The 19,918-nt window shown below is 43.1% G+C and overlaps 1 protein-coding gene across 1 annotated transcript in view; it reads left to right on the top strand.

Annotated features, from left to right (window-relative positions):
* Positions 1-19,657, top strand: part of GTF3A (general transcription factor IIIA) — a 69,107-nt gene extending 49,450 nt beyond the window's left edge. The window contains exons 7-8 of the mRNA XM_086935169.1: positions 8,980-9,263; positions 19,363-19,657. Coding sequence (XP_086791295.1) covers positions 8,980-9,263; positions 19,363-19,524 — 446 coding nt within the window. The 3' untranslated portion in view covers positions 19,525-19,657. The remainder of the gene's footprint in view (positions 1-8,979; positions 9,264-19,362) is intronic.
* Positions 19,658-19,918: the final 261 nt, after the last annotated feature.

Genomic DNA, 19,918 nt, shown 5'->3' with positions numbered 1-19,918 from the left:
ATTTCTTTTCTTTAGACCACAACTATTTACTTAACCGCCCCCTCCCCCCCCCCCCCCCCCCCCCCCCCCCACCTGTTACAAAGGCACAACTCCAAGCTCAGGGAACTACTCGGTCAGCCCTTATAAATGCCCGATCGATGCCCAGGGTTTCACGGCCTGTAGATTTGACAGAACCTCAAATTTGAGGAGCCCTGGCAAGCATTCACTGTGTAAAGTACGCAGTAAGGACCGCACTGATTCCCACAACAATCGGTGAAGCAATCTGCTTCACTATTACGATACCCCACTATCTTCCATTCAAAGGCATTCTCCTGTATCGTCCTCCCAGCTCCCGAATAGAATTCCTCTCATCCATGGGCTGTCTACTAGAGCTAGTAGGAGGAGAAAGCAACTTCTCCTTTCCTGGAGACTTCAATTATCATCTGGAAGCCCATAATGACCAAGATACCTCAGCACTCCTGGCTGAAATTGAAGCGGTAGGCCTTACTCAACTAGTCTCGTTCCCTACACGCTCTGCTGGCCACACTTTAGACAGCCTTTTTTCTAACCATCAACAAATCATCCTAGGAGATATAATTCCCTCTACTTGGACCATTGTGCAGTCCTCCTTTAAATTCAATCTAAAATCAGTTTCCCCACCCCCCCCTCCATCCCGCCCACTTCATCCAAACTCTTTAAAGCATTAGGCAACATCGCATCTCTGGAGTTTAAATCCACACTTCTCGCCACCCAGCAAGTTGCTTTCTCTGACCCTGAGTTGGTGCTAGCCACTACACAAAATGGATCTCCGATGCTATGTATACGGCGGTCCCCAATAAAAAAATCTCTAACAGGAAGACCTCGTCAGCCCCTTGGTTCTGCAAGTCTATCAGGCTCGAGAAACAAATTTGTAGACGCCAAGAGCGTTGCTGGTGCTTGGAATAAGATCTTGTTCACAAACTACACTATAAACGGGCTCTATCCAAATATCAACACCTTCTGATCATTGAAAAAAGTTTTAAAAAAAATGTAGTCCAATTGAATCGGCACATGTATCAGATAGTCACTAGACTATCTGGACAAGGCCTCTCTACCTCCACAGTTGCCTCCCAAAACCTCTAACTCCTTGGCAACTTACTTTCAAGAAAGTCAGTAAAATATACTCTACTTTCACTACCCACATTTCCAGTGATACATTCAGCAGCTTCCTATGCATACAAAAACCCCTCTCGCGAGGTTAATGCCACATCCACAGATAGAAATTCTTCTTATTCATTCCAGGAATTCAGTCCAGTTTCTCCAGACTTGATTTCACATCTACTCACCACTATCAACTCTGGATCCCCAGACGATCCTTGTCCCCAGTCTAGTCTTAAACATTTTCCTGACGTCATAGGTACTAACTTAGCCGATATCTTTAATTCGATGTTGAAAACAGGCCCCCCCTATCTCTCTATTTGGGGGAAAAAACGGTCATCAAGCCCCTTATTAAAAATAGCAATTGGGATCCATCAGACGTCACCAGTTTCAGACCCAATAGCCATTTGGATCCATCTCCTGCCTTCCACTTCCAGCCAAGATCGCTGAAATTCATGAATATCCAGCTATCAAATTTCATTGATCAAAATAACCACCTGGATGAATCCCAGTTTGGATTCAGAAAGGGACATGGCACCGAAACTGCTCTTATCAAGGCTTCGGATGAAATTAGGAGAATACTTGATGGAGGAGGGGCTGACATCCTGATATTGCTGGATCTCTCGGCGGCTTTCGACACTGTTGACCATGTGACCCTGATAGACGTGTCACTCAATCTGGATTTCTCATATGGCTAAGGCCCTCTTGGCCTCCTTTCTTTCCAACCGATCGCAATCTGTCACACTTGGTAACTCTTAACTTACTGTCATTTGCCTTACCTTGTGGTGTGTCTCCGGGATCTTTGCTGAGACCAACCTTATTTAATATCCGACTTGGCGAGAGTCTTTAAATCTCACCACATGGGTTTAACATCGTATGCAGATGACACGCAACTAGTTCTAGCGGTCCATAACAACTGTGCCAAAATTGCGCACAACTTCCAACAGGGAATGCTTGCAATCAGCACCTGGATGGCAGACAATTGCCTTAAATAAAATTCCGACAAGACGGAGGTAATAATTTTTGGCAGCCTCCTGCCTGCTTGGTCCCCCACATGGTGGTCAGCAGAATTGGGATCACCCCCGTCACCAGTCGCAAAGGTAAGAAACCTAGGGGCTATCTTCGTTAATAAACTGTCATTTATGCATCATGCAAATGCAGTAGTCTCCGCATCCTTCATCAAAATGATAAAGAAACTCTTTCCCACCAAGACCCTTATCAGTAAAGTCATGTCCAGGATTGACTAATGTAACGGTTGGTTTATTAATGCCCAGGAAAGAGTTTTAAACCAACTGCAACTGGTGCAGAACGCGACAGCAAGACTCCTGTCAAGAACCCTATATTCAAACTGATTTCTAACCTAGTTTGACAGCTTCATTGGCTGCCTGTCAGAAACTGACCCATGTTCAAAGCCCTCTGCATTGCATCACTTTCAAAGCACTTCATGCCTCTGGACCAGAGTTAAAAAAAAAAAAAAATCACTATGCGCCTATACTCCCGCAAGATGTTTACACTCTGCCACAGCAAACCTCCTGATGGTTCAGCACACAAAAAAAGCATACTGGGGTAATAGATCCTTCTTAGATGCCACCACCAAACTTTGGAACAGTCTCCCGACCCAGATCAAGACGAGCCCGTCCTTGCTTACATTCAGGAAGCAAATAAAAACCTGGTTCTTTAACCAATAGTAACATTTTCTGCCTTAGTCTACAGCGTCGAGACACCCACTGGTAGTTGTGCGCTATATATTGCATAAAAAAATAAAATACTATGCACATGTATGGTCGTTTTGGTGCTGTGGTAAGTTATCCATGAACAACAAAATGCCAATACAGATGAAAAATTTACTTCTTAGAAGTACCACATTGAAATCAAACCATGTGCCCACAAGACCTTTTGTCAAAATGTATTTATCCACATAGTCATTTGTATGGATTATTGAAAATCATTAAAATCCATCTTCACACCAAGCTCTCTGAATTTCACTTATCCACCTATATCTCACCACCATCCAAACCATTATTCTCTCCACTCACTGCTTACATTTTTTCGCAGTCAAACAATCTTCTAACACTCATTCCAGCAGCCTCCCACCCATACTCACTACAACATTCAATCACTCTACAAATGACACAATTCATTTTTGACAATAGACCAAAGGAATTAGTTAAAAAAAACACAATACAAAATTGAACAAAATTTTGCCTGCGGTGCCACGAATAACCAAACACCTCGGAAGATGAAGTGTTTTGAGTCTCGCAACCAAAAGATGCTAAGCAAGCGAGTCTTAGAAGCGGCACTCCACCACCGTCCTAGTCATGTACAGTCTGGAATCCAAATTAAAAGGAGGACGCTCTAGACAGATTGCCTCAGCAGGATACATACAATAGTGGTCCATTACCGCCATGAACATAAAATAAAAAATGTTGCCAGCAGAAACCTAGTTAGACTGATCTAGTTACGAAATTGAGCTTGTCGGTCCTGAGGAGAACCCCAGAAATTTATTTTGGGTTTTCGAAACGCGTCGACCTGTTTGTGACCAATTGAGTGTTTATATCTTGTGTAAATTGTATTCAATTTTGTATTTTGTATTTTTTTTTTTTTTTAACTAATTCACCTTTGGTCTATTGTCAAAAACGAATAATTTGTAGAGTGCTTGTGTGTTGTAGTGAGTATGGGTGTGAGGCTGCTGAAATGAGTGTTGGAAGATTGTATGACAGTGAAACATTTTTTGTGGAGCTGTGGCTGGAGAGAATAATGGTTTGGATGGTGGTGAGATATATGTTGATAGATGAAATTCAGAGAGCTTGGTGTGAAGATGGATTTTAATTTTCAATAATCCATAGAAATGACTGTATAAATAATTTTTGATTGATTCATACAGAGACAAAAGGTCTTGTGGTCACACAGTTGATTTCAATGTGGTACTTTTAAGAGGTAAATTGATCATCAGTATTGGCATTTTGTTTATTGGGTAGCTGGGGCTCAGCCGTACTGATTTTGAGTCCGAACCCTTGGTGGTACGTTACCAGCAACCCAATAACTTGGAGCAGCATGCTTGAGATAGAGATGGTAACTTCAAAGTGCTACTGAAGGCTAATTTGGAGGACCACTTCTGAGACCAAAATAAAAAAATATGTATTGACTTTACACTCAAATGTGATTCCAAAATACTGTTTCTTTTCCATTCACTGTGGTAAAGGTGCAGCATGTGGTCTGCTGTTATGTTTCTCATTAATGCTGCCAAATGGGTGAACCACTTTGGCTGTTTATTTTGCACTTCTGTGTACCTCGCTTGGCCTGGTTTTTACATACATGCACCATCATGTCTTTATAAGCAATGTGATCATATATCCAGTGCTTTGCCAGTGGTAGGCTACCAGCACTCCTGTTTAGGGACCGGCAATTATTTTTCTGCATCAGACCTTTACGAGAGCAAGAGGGGGAAAAAACGACAATTTGAAGACTAAGGAAGACAAACTGTAACAAAGGGAAAAGTAGGAACCGGTTGGAGTTGGGTAATTTGGTAGACAGTGTCACTGATTTAAAGAGGTATGAGGTGAATTCAGGACTACGATTATTTATCCACTCGGAGAAGTGTGGCTCAATGATTAGAGCGGCAGACCCTGATGCAGAGGACTAGCCCGGGACCAGGGTTCAATTCCCCACCTCTGCAGGGTCTTGGGCTCAAATTCCACGGACCTGATAATTCTCGCCTCTGTGCCTATTCCAATCATGGAGTCCCACTCTGCAACTCTAGGCAATAGCTTGCTTAATCTCCACAACGGCCCCCACAACGCTGAGGATGCCTGGCCTCCACCTTGGGGGTGCCCAGGAGCGGACGCCTCGCAGGGAAAGCCAGGATGGGTTCCACTGCGGTATTCGTACAATCGCCTTGAGACCCTTGCAGGTGAGTAGTGCGCTATACAAGTATCAATTTACAATTTTACTCTTGACTATCTTTATGTGGACTTACTGGTGGCCAGTGGACTTGATGCTTCTCATGATACAAGGTTGAACTAGCTTCTTGGATTCCCCCAGTGCTTCATTTTCTATGGCAATTAGTTGCTGGTCCAGGAACTCACCTGCTAGTCTGTCTTTAAGTCCAGACAAATGTGCTTACGGAGGTGTTCTAACCCCTGAGGCTATGTTTTGATCCAATGAAGCGGGACAACCACTCAATCCGGCTTCCGAAGCAGACACAGCCCTGTACCGCTCCTCTCGCTGCCACCAACATCCGCTCCCTCCTTGACCACAGCTAAACTGCAGCACTCCTCCTACTGGACCTCTGTCACCTTCGATACAGTCTCCAGTCTCCAACCACACCCTAATCACGAGACTACACAAATCTGGCATCCGTGACCAGGGCCTGGACTGGATCCATTCATTCCTTACTGGCCGAACACAGCAAGTCAGGCTAACTCCATTCCTTTCAGAACCTACAGAGATGAGCTGCGGAGTGCCAGAGGGCCTCATCTCTGAGCTCCACCCTCTTCCACATCTACATGGCCCCTCTCACAACCATTGCCAAACCATGGAGTCAACATCTCCTATGCTGACAACACCCAGTTGATTCTTTCCCCCACCAACTAACATAAAGCCGCCAGAACCAACTTCCACGGCGGGATGAACGTCATGGTGACATGGATGAAAGATAGCTTCCTCGAGCTCTACTCTGACGAGACCAAAGTACTCGTCCTAGGACCCGCCATCTCCACTTGGGATGAGTCTTTGTAGCACGCCACCCCAGGAACAACTCCCCCCCCTCCCCCCCCCCCCCGACCTGCCATCTCCACTTGGGATGAGTCTTTGTAGCACGCCACCCCAGGAACCCCCCATCTCCCCCTCCCCCGCCTAGACCACGTCTGCAACCTTGGCATCGTACTGGACTCACTCTTAATGAACCTCCGGATCAACGCTGTATCCTCATCCTGTTTCCGCATGCTCGATGTTTCATCTGAATGTGTTTTGGTCACCCTTGCACTCATCACCTGCAGACTAGACTATGGCAACGCCCTCTACACCAGCATCACCCAGAAGCAGTTCAGGAAACTTAAGAACATCAAAACCGCCACAGCCAGACTGGTCCTTGACATCCCCACCTCAGCCACATTTTAACACCTCCGTCCACTCCACAGGCTCCCAGTCAATAAGAGAATTGCCTTCAAGACCCTCACACATACCTACAACACTCAACGACACAGGACCAGCATATCTGAACAACTGCCTCTTTCCGTGCACCCACCAGACAGCTTTGCTCTGCCCAACATACCTTGGCCACTGTCCCACGGATCCACAAGACAAGAACTGAAGGAAGATCCTTCTCCTACCTTGCCACCAAGACCTGTAACATCCTGCCTCTCCACCTTGGCAATCGCCGTTGCTCACCCAATTCTGGAAATATCTCCAGACCTGGCTCTTCGACTGAACCTCCACGTTCAGATCAGCAGCCTGCCTGTAGACTCCTCCCTTTCTCACACGCAGCGGACTGTGGCCACTGATGTGTCACTGCTGGTTTTGGGAGGTCTTCAAGGGGGAAGATTGAGATCAGATTGGCTCCATATCCGTCTTATGGAATTCTAGGCCATTTGTTCGGTGCTGAAGTCCAAGGGGAGGCTGGCGCAGGCTCTCGCGGACGACACCATTGTCATTTGGTACTGCAATAAGCAAGGTTTGGTCCTGTGCCAAGAGGCTCTGGGCCTCTGGAGTTTGTAGTTAATCAGGACATCTCCTTGATTGTGAATCACCTGGCAGGTTCCTTGATCGGAGTGGATGGGGAATGGAGGGGGGTGTGTTAAACAGAAGCACCACTCCTGCTTTTGTTACAGGTGGCCGATATTGCAGCACTGCAGTAAAACGGGACTCTGGCCCACCAGGGAAATGCCCAGTGCCTGCTACCGCCAGCCCTGGTGCCTAGTGAATCACAAATTGCATCCAGAGGTGGCACAGGCCATCTTTCAGCTGTAGGGAGGAACCCGGTCTACAAATGTTGACCTTTCCCAAACGTTTGCACGTTGGAGTGTCTGTGAAAACTCTAGATCTATTCCGACTGGCGTGGAACACAGGGCTTCTGTGCGACTTCCCTTCCATTCCCTCCCTCTGAGTTCTAAAAAAAAAAATCAAGCACAACCAGTCCAGAGGCTCCAGAATGGCAGGAGAATGTGGTACCTACAAATTCTGGGCATTGGCATTAGTCCCTGATCAGGTTACCACTTGGGGAGGATCTTCTGTTGCAGCAGCAGGGCAGGGTTCTGCACCCGAATTTGCTATTATCACCTCCATTCATGGAGATTGAGCAGCAGCAGTTGACTGTTTGAGCTGCCATCTGAGAGTGGAAGGTCATACTTGGTGTCAGGCTACACAGCCCATTTATGCAGGGCGCTGGGATAGATTTTGTGGCCTAGTGTGGAGCCTGCAAGACCAACCCTTTACAAACCAAAATGCTGGATGTTTTATTGTTTATTTTGTCTTTACCCCTGCAAGGCCTAACAGTAGGCCCCATTCAAGTTAGTTTGGCCTTTTCTCAGCTTGCCGCACATGTATTTAAATCGCATGTGATGCGTTTTATTGTGACATTCCTTCTAAAATGTTTGTAGTGCTACAGTGGGCCCAAATTGGAGATCTGGGCACTGTTCTGACAATTGGGGAAAGAGTTGAGCATGAAGCTGAAGTGAACGTGCCAACATGACACTTACAAGACTCTTCCATGGCAGAACAAATGCTGAGCCTCACGCTGCCACTTAAGGGCACGCTGGCATACTTCTTTAACAAGTTTCTGTATCCAGTCTGGTGCCTGGGGAATATTCTAAAGGTGAGGAATCTGCTGTTAGACTAATGCCTGCCAGATATCATTTTGGATGTTGTTGCACAGACCAATAACCAGTCTCAAATTCGAAGATGAATAAAATGCAGGTAAAGTTGACCATAAGCAGAACAGACCAGCTAAGCATTGCCAAAGGCGATGGGTCTGTATTTGTACTGCAAATACCTGCAATTGGCATTGGTGCGTGCCTCCCATGTGGGCCTAGCATCTGCTTCTTGGCCGTTCACTGATGTGCTTTTCGCACTTTGTTTTTTCTTTGTTTTTGTTTTACTTTCTAAAATGGCTATCAACCATGTTGCAGTTAAAATGACTAGGTGAAAAAGGTTCTCTGGTGAATTGCAACACGTGTGTTGCAATACATGCTTTCCAACACCTGTCCGCATGTAAATATGCAGCGCCCATCATGAAATGGTTAAAAAACATTTCAGGATTGCTGCTATGTGCATATGCACCACGGTGTACCTGCACCCATTTTGGTTATTTAACTTTAGTATTCCAACAAGTCTGACATCCATTTTAGAACGCAGCAGGAAAAGGTGCCTTGGCAAAGAAAGTAGGTTGCGATTCACTTCTTTAAAGCAGTAACCTATTCTTTCCCAGTGCTTATTTCAAGTGTTTTTTTTTTTTTTTTTTTTTGCACTAGGTGCTCCATCTGATATGTCGTCTTTTGACTCCCAAAGAGTTGTCATGCCCCTCAATTCGGCAACTTTACTACTGTCCCCACATGGACAAGCTTTGGTGACAGTGGTTTAAAATGATCAGCCATACAGTTTGCAGTGAACTCTGAACCGTGTATCCCAAATTGAAGGCTTATTTAGCCTGGGCTTTCAGACTTATCTTTAAGTAGAGTTGCAGTTGAAGGTCTCATTCCAGTCTTGGGCATGACCACCTCCCATCATGGTTTGGCTGCTACTTTCAGGTGGAGCTGTGGACAGTTTTCCACACCTTTATCAATCTTTGTGCATGCATTTTTTTACAATCCTAATCTTCAGTTTTACTTTCCTTTCCTCGTTAAATAATGTTTGTTTGTTCTTTTTTAGAAGATCACATTTGTGAGGTCTGTGAGAAGAAATTCAAACGTAAGGATTTTCTGAAACAACATCAGAAGACTCATTTGAGTAAAAGGGAAGTATATAGATGTCCAATAGAAGACTGCGGAAGGAAGTACACCACTGTATTCAATCTCCAAAGCCATATTCTCTCGTTTCATGAAGAGGCACGACCCTTTGTTTGTGAACACTCTGGATGTGGAAAAACCTTTGCAATGAAGGCGAGCCTTGATAGGCATGCTGTCATGCATGATCCTGAGAAGAGGAAATTAAAGGTAGGCATGCTTCTGCTGCTCTTCATGAACTGTTAAAAGGTCCCAGTCAATTGACGTGTGACCTTGATGAGTTAGTTGAAGCTAGGTTGGCAGAGCGTGTGCTATTGAATGATTTTGCCTAAATGGAGATGCAATACTGGTCAAAGTTCTTGCAAGTATAGATTGATTTACAAACCTTACATGTAGAAACGTAACAAATGAGGTACAGTATGTTGCCTAATGGTGGAAGTGCACAATTTAGAATTAATTTTAAAGCCATTCTTTGACTTTCATTTACATGTTTTACTCAGTTTGGTATTTGTAAGGCATGGCAAACTCTTGGCATCCTCGGTGGGAAGAATACTTTTTTATGCTGTTCGGCGAGAGCGATTGCCTCCTATAATTTGGAGGCCTAAAATTTGCTGCTTTCTGTTCTTTTGGTTTAACTACTTATGATTTTATTGAACTTGCATTAAACTTGTAGATAGGAAATTGCACGATTTTGGCCCCAATCAAATAGCCGAAGTATTTGAACTTTAGTAACGTTTAATGAGTACAACTCACCTTGATGCCTTTAAAGTCCTAAGTTTATCACTTGTGACTGCATAGGTCATAACTTGTTTTGAAACCTGATAACCCTTCTCCCATGTATTATGGTTAAATATGCTGCTCCTAAATTTCATAGTATTGGATCTTCTGAGATGTGGCCTGCTGAACTTGTGTGATGAGTTGTTGGGCACAGCTAGTCCTTTAGCTAGAAATTGCTTAGTGTCTCAGCCAAAACCCAGTTTGTGTGTTGGTATGGCCGCTAATATTGGGTAGTTTCAGTAGAGCAAAGCAGAGGTGGTCATCATTTCACAAAGGAGATTTCAAAAATCTTGATTAAAGGCAAAATCTGGTAAAGAGATCAGTCTTATGCAAAGTAATTGAAGCACCATCTGGTCTATACCACACAAACTGGATTTATTCTCCATTACTTGGCTTTAGGAGCCTGTGGTAAGTGTTCAGAAATCTATGCAATAATTTTTTTGATGTAAGCGCTGCAAGTTTCACCAAGTAATAAAAAAAATGTAATAAAATGAGAATTCATATCCAAGAGAAAGCTGGGCAAAAAATGTTTAGACTGTATTTAGTAAACATTCAGTCACAAATTAAGTAAATGTTGCAAACATATTCGGTCACTCTGTCTCAAAGTACAGGTCAAACCTCTAGGTTTGGGGCTTCAACCCAAAGACCCGAACAGCTGACTCATAGGTTCTGAAATCTTATTGGGAGATGTATAACATTGGTGGCTCTGTCTTGCTGGGCCTATTATTTAGTTGGGTTGGTGCTGTTCTGTCAATGGGAGATGTTTTTCCCAGATCCTTGAGGAGGAGTGGCTCAGAAGTTCCCATGTTTGTGTGTGATTTTTTTTTTTTTTTTTGGTTTTCTTTTTGTTTCTCATTCATTCAAACCGAATTCTTATGAAACAGAAAAAAATGATAATTGCAAGAAAACTCTCCTAAAACCTCTATCTCTGGTCTGGGAGTCCATATTAATCCAGATCTTACTCTGGCAGGCCATGTAGGAGGGTCCATTCCACTTCTGGTATTTTAATGTTTTTTATTTTTATGGAAAATGATTGCCTCTCCATTAATGGAGACTAGACCGTTTGCAGTTAACATTTTGAGCTAACTCTATGACTACAGCTCTTTCTGGTGTCCGCTGCAACTTTACTACATTGCTTGCATCAGATTCAGAATTCCCCAGCCTGATTGGCTTTGGGGTTGCCTGAGCATACCTCCACTTCCCAAGCCTTAAAAAAAAAAAATCTTCATTGATTCCTGATGGCCAAATGGATTGAATTCGTAGCTTTCCATTGACCAGGGCTCCAATAACTGCAAAATCAATTTTATCACCACTTTCCTTACTGTTGCCTGATATTGGGTGGGGTGGAGGCCAATCTATGGAACTCACTACCTTTTGCATTTAAGGCTCCAAGATACTTTATCTGGGTTCCATAGGCTTGGGTGATTCCATAGGGATTGCTTTCATCTTCTAGTTAGTGCCAGGGCACCTTATTTCTATTTGTTGCACTATATAAAAGGCAATTACATCACATTCTCCTGCCTGCAAAGTGTAATCTGGCTATGTTGGCACTCCTTTTCTAGCATTGACTTGAAATATTGTCAGTGTGTTAACTAGTTAGAGAAGGGATTTATGTAAATGATGCCACTGATATTTAGCATGATCCCGTTGTGCAGGGTGAGTCAAGTGGTCACTTTGCACCTGTAAAAGAGTTGGGCTGAGTGCAATAATAGTGGGGTTGGCAGTTGAGCGCCAAACATGTCACGCTGCAGAGTGACAGTTGGCTCTATACCAGATATCTGATTTAATTAAATGGAGGCCTAGGTATTTTATTTTTGTAGTAGCGCATTGTAGTAGATATTTGGCTGAAAGGAAGGCCATTTGGTCCTTTTTCTGGGACATGAGAGTGCGTTTTTCTGCTGGTTGTACAACACTTGTCACCCTCCCTCTACTCAGATTTTCGTTACTCCTCAATGCTGGTATAGTTCTCTCTGGTTCTGTGATTGCAGACCATATCCTATTGAAAGAGTTTGTTCTTGCCTCCCAAATGTGAGTCCCTGTCACCCTTTAATGTGCCCAAACTGCAATGGCTAATTTCTACTACCCACATGAATAGATGGGAGGATTAACTAGCAGCCCTGGCATGTCTCCCTCCAAGTACAAACTTCCTATATCCAGTTCACCTACCCTTTCACCCCATCGTCTTGTAATTGTCTTGTATCAATTCTATCCTCCTCATACTCACGCCTGGTGCTGGCAGAGTGTCACTCTGGTAGACCAATCTCACCCGCTAAAATGCTTTTTCTGTGTCGAAGCATGTTGGGAATTTATTTCCTAGTTGCTTTTTCTGTGCTAGTCTCCTGATATTATTGCAGCCCTATCTTTGTCTAATGAAGCTGACTTTATCCACAGCAACCCAAAAAAGCATCATATTATTGAACCGCGTCTTTAGTATTTTTGTGAAACATTTCATGTTAATAAGGAAAGGGACCGTGGGTTTACACTACTAGCAGGCCATGGTCTTTCCCTGGCTTGAGAATTGTGGTAGAGATGCCTCCTAAATATTTTACATTACTCTTTTCCCATCAGCTAAAGTGTTAAGGCTCTTGTGCTAAGAAAATTTTATAGAAGTCTACACTAGTTTTGTGTACTCATGGATTTTTAGAACTAGTTTTATTTTGCGTGGTAATCAGACGCCCCAGGATATAGCGGCATGGATTAGCAAATTTAGCGGCACAAAAATGGAAATTTAGCAGCACAAAAATGGAAATTTAGCGGCATTTTTTGCAGCACTTTATTTTACTCATAATCATTCATTCTCATGAAATCCTGGAGGGTCTGACCCCCTGGGAGGTGTTTTAGCCCACAGCGACCTCACTCAGCTCCAATTCGTCCCCGGTTGTACTCGGTGTTGCTGCTCTCCCACCATTCTATATCCATCACTCCTCCCTTACAACGCGTCTTAGTGCAGGTGTGGAAATTGTGGCTCCTGGTTTTGTTTAAAAAGAAACCTAGCAGGAATACTGAAACAGATGGAAATTAGCAAACCGGTTTTGGCTCACTACTCTCAACAGGGTTCCCTTCTGTATGCTAAGGTTCTAAAAATACTCATTCGGAACTGTCACCTTGGGTTAAATCTGCAACATTAACTTACCACTTTTCGCATTGTGCATGCACATAAAGGTGGAAATAATTGGCTGCAAAACTATCCAAGGTACAATAAATGTTAATTCATGCACAGTCTGCATACATTGAGGGAGGGCACAGATACCTACCTCACCCACAAATAAATAGTGGTCCTGCCAAGGGGCTCACTCTAAATTAAAGTTCCTATCATCAGAAGGGAGGCTAACTAATACCATCTTTACTTGAGGATGCAGAGATTAGCTGAGTGGGGAGTTGGTCCGAGTTAGACAAACTTCTTAAGGGAATGGTGGAATTGCCTAGGTCCGAGAAGGAATTGGGGGATGATAATCCACAGCGTCATGGACAGGTAAGTAGAACATTTGCGTTGTAAGTTTCATCATTTTAATCAACACTTAGTCAATTCACCCCACCTATTCAGAACCCTTCAGAAATGGCTAGATGAAAAATATTATAGAATGCAGATAAGTATAATAGAGAGCACCCACATTTTGAAGGAAGAGGCCAACCAGAAAAAAACTGTCTCCTTCCTTTGGCCTGGGAGATAACCACCAAGAAAAGGACTGACTGATATTTGTGCTTTTGAGGCCACACAAGCATACCTTTTGGAGTCGGTGGGTGTCTCCTAAGCTCAAGAGATGTGCTCACAGTACACCCTCACCAATCAAACCTGGTCCACTAAAAAAAAAAAAAAATGCCCTTGTGAAAATCGTAGCATTTTTACAAAAGTGCCGATTTCGCAGATAATTTTTCCTTGAGCAAACCAATATGTAAAACTCCTCCTCTGGACTCCTAGAATATAAAGAGCTTTCAAAGGAGATCTTGTTCATCTTGTCTTATTTTGGTCCCTTTTTCATACGTAGCATGCCCTAGCCTAAGCCGCGTGCTATCTTTACTCTGCTGCGGGGACCGTTTTCACTTCTCTGGACCAATATTGCTAGTTTCCTGCACATCCAATGGGTTGTCTCTTGTCTAGTGCTTCTAATTACCTAATTTCTGCAGTCATTTTTTGTTTTACAAGCTCTTTGTTTGTTGCTGCCTGCTCTGCCATAGCTTGGGAGTTATCCTCTGTCTTAAGAGCACCACCTCACTGTTGGAAAGTTACTCCTCCATATTTAGTTGGAGAAATTGTTATTCTCCATGTCCTTCTTCCATACTAGGCCACTGAAGAGGGAAATGCCCATTCTCCAGTTCTACTCCGTGTCACTCTCATACCACTTCAATGTGTATCATCCAAATGGGCAATTAATGCAATCTCTACCCAATCTGACCTAATCAAACCCTGAGTTAAGATGTTGTTTAGTATGAAAGGAGTACATGTGAAGTTCCTCCTATTATGAAAGGAGTACATGTGAAGTTCCTCCTATTAGAGTAGAGAGTAAGCTAGGCATTCTCCAAGCCATAGTTCTGTCATTTTTGCTTTGACCCTTTTCGATATTTCCTCTGGTACATGACCATCACTTTTCGATCTAATTCGGGGTTCTATATCTCTCGGGTCACCTGCTAGTATAATCTTACCTTCACTGGGGCCTGCTCCAGCGTTTGTGTGAATAGGTTCTGACCTTTATTGGGTCCATGTATAATAAAAAATTTACACTAAATTATTTTCCCCTCGACCGTCCCAATTTGCATTTGTACATTTAAATATTTTCCTCTTGCATCCTTCTGCAACTCTGTGATCGTTGGCGTATAGTATCGCAACAATGTGCTGTTTTCATTTGGGCTGAGGCCCCAAATTCTTTGGTATGACGGGCCCTCATGCAAAAATGGTCACTTAGCATGTGATATTCCTATGGGAATATTAATTATAATTCTAGAACGGTCATGTAATCCCAGGATCTCCACCTCTGAATGGGTGAGTTCAGGCACTTTTGTATTCAGTGATAAGATTTGGAATGTTTGTGTTGGTCATATAATATGAACCCCCTGTTTACACTTTGTGTACACGTTGTCTATTCACTGTGGTTCTTCTGCTGTTCCTCCTCATCCTCCAAATTTACCTGGAACAAACCAAAGGAATATTCCTGTTTCCCAGGATATGAAATGTCTTCCCCACCCCCCCACCCCCCTCCCTTCAAGATCAGAAGTTATCCCCCTGAGCACACTCATCATTACCTCCTTAGCTCTCCTCTCTTTGGCAAATCACAATAGAACCGTCATAAAACAAAGAATCACACTATTGCTCCATATTACTGTATTTATAACTCCTGTCCCGTTTTCTGGTTCTCTTGCTCCTTCTTCTCTCTTCAGTTTTTCATTTAGAACGTTGTTCCTTGGGTGTTTTCCACATCTTATCCTCACCCAGATCTGTTCAGCTTCTCCAGTCACTCTTTAGTTTTCTATCTGCCTGAGTTTGTTCTCGAGTGAACACTGTGCCCTTATGTTGTGGAGATCTTGATCTTACTTGCTTTTGAATCTGAAGATCAAATGGGTGGAACCATCTATCTTACTTTGCTCTGTCTAAACTCCGAGGTGATTGAGCACATCTTCCCACATTGTTGCAATGTCATGAAACCAAGTGACTTTACTTCTTTCATGGTCAATGATTCAGTGTTGCCTAGCCTACTTGAACCTTTGATCGAGAACTTTGAGGCGGGATGTCTGGTCTATCTGTGCAGACCACGCCAACAGTCGGACTACGAAACACAAACTCAAGCCCTTCTGGCTCGGGGCCAAACCAACACCTTCAGCACCGAAACACAAGCACAAGGTGTTGCAGGTCCCTTTGATGCCAGGTCGCCCGAGACCCCTTTGATGCAAGGTCGCCCGAGACCCCTTTGACGCCAGGTCGCCCGTGCGCTCGAGACCCCTCTGACGCCGAGGTGTAGATTTCTAATGTACACCACGGCTAGGATCCGAAACACACCACGGCTAAAGGCTCCGAGCCGAAACCAGCTGAAAAGCACTTGACGCACAAAGATCCTCCGCCTAAATCTTCTGCGTCTAACCTAACCCATCCAAAGAACCATTGCCTACAGAGCCACATTTGGATCCCAAACAAAAAATGCTATTGCATCGCATTTCTCCCGTACGAAGGAGTTTCCTGGTTGTTACAGGTTTTGATCCTAACCGCACACGCATGACGAAAATCTATAAATACTGCATAAACTTACCGATAGACAATCACGAATCGATTAGTACATTGCTTGCTAAACCTTACAATGAATTAAGTAGCTGAGCAATTACGTGATGCCGGTTCTCTTTGAAGGCCGGGTAAGTCAGGCTGGCACAGGTGCAAATTACCCCGTAATTAGAGCAAGCACCTTGCAGTTGGTCGGATGTCAAGTATGCATTTCGCCAAATCCTGAAATGTAAAAAACCAATAATAACTAACGCATTTGACTAAAGAACTTATCTTTTAAGTTCCCTTATGTGTGTTTTTGTTGGTCTTTTTTCTCCCTACAGGTTTTTGGTTTATCCCTACAAATCGTAGAGGGTAACTACGGAAACTATCCAGTATTCTATATATTTTTCACATTTTGAGCCTCTCGGGAGGGTACGCCTTAGCGCGCGCACACCACCGGAGGACTTTTGTGTAGGTCCTGACGAATGCTGAGCAAATTGCAACATAAGCAGCAGAAACATGTTGACCAACTTTTGATACTTACTAGGACTCCGGTTCCTTAACTCAGACCCTTGGGTAGTCCGTCCACTTTGTTTTTATCCAATGCAGGTTGGCCATTATTAAAGATTTTTGTAAAGGCACAACTTTTGCATTTTTTTAATACACTTATACACTCACTTATAGTCTCCTCCTAATTTGGGCACGGTTACACTCACCACATCCTGCTCCGCTGTAATCAGGCGTTGTAGCATGCTGGGGGGACATTCGGTCACCCCAGCGGGGACCCAATGATGAAGCATGTCACCAACTAGTGGTGAGTGAGGGTCCTTCTAAAAGTAAGGTTTTTTTCCCCCTTCTAACACTGGGTGATCACGATACCCGTTAGGTTTCATCCTTGGAGGAAGACCTGTTGGGCATTCATAGGGAGATAGAGAGAATTCACTTTGTACATGCACGTGTGTGAGCTCCAGGCTTTAACCGTACAAGAACGATTTTTACAAATTCATCAAAATAAAGTGGTTCTTGGGACTAATCCCAAAGTAGTTTCTGCCTTTCTTCTCATCTCAACCAGTCTGAGCTACCCACATTTTTTTCCTCGACCAGACTGAGGCAAAATGGGCTCTTTACACATTGGATATAAAAAGAGCAATACTATATTACTTTGAAAGAACTAAATCTTTTTGAAAAATAAAAGAACTTGTTGCTTTTTCACCACCGCATAAAGGCAATCCCATATCAAAAGCAGGTATTGTACAGTGGATTAAGTGCATACAAATATGCTGTATCAAAGCGAAGCACACATTATAACAGTTCCCTCCCTAGAGCGCACTCTACACGCAAGCTAGGGGCTTCTATGGCATTCTTACGGAACATACCCTTAGATGACTTCTGCAAAACAGCAACATGGTCTACGCCACACACATTCACAAAACACTACTGTGTAGATGTGTTATCGAAACAACATGCTAGTGTGGGTCAGGCCGCTTTAGGAACATATTTCAAACTACTGCAACAGACACAGGTCAGCTACCGCTTGGGAGGTAACTTCTGTATAGTCTAAGCTAAAGCATATGATATACAGATCATAAGCCTCCAACGGAAAATGCTACTTAGCCAGTATGCATGTGTTCTTGGCATATACAGCTGTAGAATCATATGCGCCCACCCTCCTCCCTGGGAACCTTTCTGTTGCAGTATCATCTTAATTAGATACAATAAACATGGACATCTCTTCTATTCTTACTAACTTCGTCATCACCCTTACGGGAAAACAAACTGGAGATGGAGCTGATGCCCATGAGCACTATCACTGACTCGAGGAGTCGCCTACCTCGTGACTACAAAGACTTCGAACAAAAACAAAGTGCTAACATCTGGATCCAACACCAGATGACAATCTATGCTAAAGCATATGATTGTATAGCTGTATATGCAAAGAACAGATGCATACTGGGTATGCTACAGTTTCTTTTCCACTTATCAAGCCAGGCCTTTATTTGTTTGTAGCTGTCGGCGACAGTTATGTACAGGCGTTGGTCACCTGTACTACTCCTTTTCAGTTGGCACTTCACTTCAGATCCAAATAGTGTGTGTGGTCTTTTTTTTCCCTTTTTTTTTTATAGCAAGTTAGATTTTAGTGTGGCCAGATTATTTTTAAATGTCACAAGTCTTGAGTGCTGCCAAAGAGGGCTGTAAGACCTTTTTAGTTATCACTGGGGCTGATTTGGCTTCCATTTCTTTTATCTTTGCTGCGTTGGGTCTTCCAAATACTTATCAATTGCTCCAAACTTTTTGGGAAGTGACATGCATGTTGCTTCTTGATGTTGTTTTTTTTTTAGCAGTTCCCATGGGATGCATGTGATGTTATGGGCCTTTGCTGTTACCTAGTTAAGTTTAGGAGGCCATCTATGTGATTGGAGGAGCAATGTTGCTGCTCCGCTACAGTTCGGTGTTCAAGGTCTCTCAGACTTATTAAAGATGCAAGTCGAGTGATTGATATGATCACTGTATTATTTTTAAAAATCGTTCCTATTACCTGCACACTTCAAAGGTTGTACAGCCATGTCTCCTTGTGTCTCCGCACTCTCCACTACTGTTTGAGCCATGCAAAGGTGCTTCTTAGTTATGGTCGGTGTCTGTTATGACTAAAAGTGAATTATCAGGCTTTACTGTCCTGCATGAGGGTGGATCACCAGGAAGCAAACTCTTTTCCATTACATGTAAAAGTGGATTGCAGGGCCTGGTCCTGCAGCCAGCCTCTGAGGGTATGGTTTCAGAAGTCTGACTACTGGTGCAGTTTTATACCTATGTTCTGTAATCTGGATTACTTCTGGTTTATATTTTGAAATTGTGTATTACATAGGTTTACCAAATTAAGCCTTGTGTGTTCATTCCATGGTCCTGAGGCAAAAATATACCTAAATGAGTTGTAGAAGACTCCAGTAGACTAGAGCTAATAACTAGGCTTTTGCAAGATGTAACTTGTATTGAACCTATAAATTTATTTGGAGTGGGTTTTCCTATTGGGTAGAAACTCATTTTGCATGGATTTAATTTTTTTTATGACCATTGGCTTTTTAAAGCAGTCTACCACCACTTCATGATTAACTGCAAAATAACTGTCATTGTATTTATATGTGTTTTATATATGCAGTCATGCATGTTGGTCCTTCCAAATGTCCCGCATACTTGGACCTTTTCCTCCTTGTTCATGGCCCAGGTCTGAAGCGATAAACGTTGCATTAATGTTATAGTAAACTTGCTATGTTTGTGCATCTGGCTGCTTCTGTAACAACAATATTTGTGTGTATGTTTGTTTTGTTTAATTATCTATTTTCTTTTCAGGTAAAACGTCCTCGTCCAAAGCGAAGTCTTGCATCCCGTCTCAGTGGATATATTCCTCCTAAATCCAACACTGAAGAGGACTCCACATCAAGCAAACTAGTTGTGAAACTGATTGAGGAAAACCAGGCACCACTGTCTGTTGAAACATTGACGCTAAGTTAATGCTGGTCCTATTTATTTGGATCTAATTTTCTAAACTCCTTAGGGGAGTGTCTACTTATATATTTTTTTTGTTTTCAACGAAAACCACTTTTACTCATTTTGTTTCTTCATTAAATGTCACAGATGCTCAACACCTTTGGCTGTGTTTTTATTTTGTTTGCTAAAATGCATAAGGTGGTGTCTACAATACACATTAATTTGTGTAACTGACAATAGGTATTTTGTGCATATGTTATTGTTTTGATCAGTTTTTGTGGTTTTACTCCACTACAGTGTATTCAGGCTTTGCACTTCAATCCAAAGCTCACACTGTTAAAGGTAGTTCTTTGTACATATCCAGAAAACGTAGTGGAAGCACTTAAGCCCCAGCACTTTTTTCTCTTTTAACCTCTCC

Source organism: Lissotriton vulgaris, chromosome 8 (genome assembly GCF_964263255.1).
Source record: "Lissotriton vulgaris chromosome 8, aLisVul1.2, whole genome shotgun sequence".
Lineage (NCBI taxonomy): Eukaryota > Metazoa > Chordata > Amphibia > Caudata > Salamandridae > Lissotriton > Lissotriton vulgaris.
This window is presented reverse-complemented; position numbering and strand designations above follow the sequence as displayed.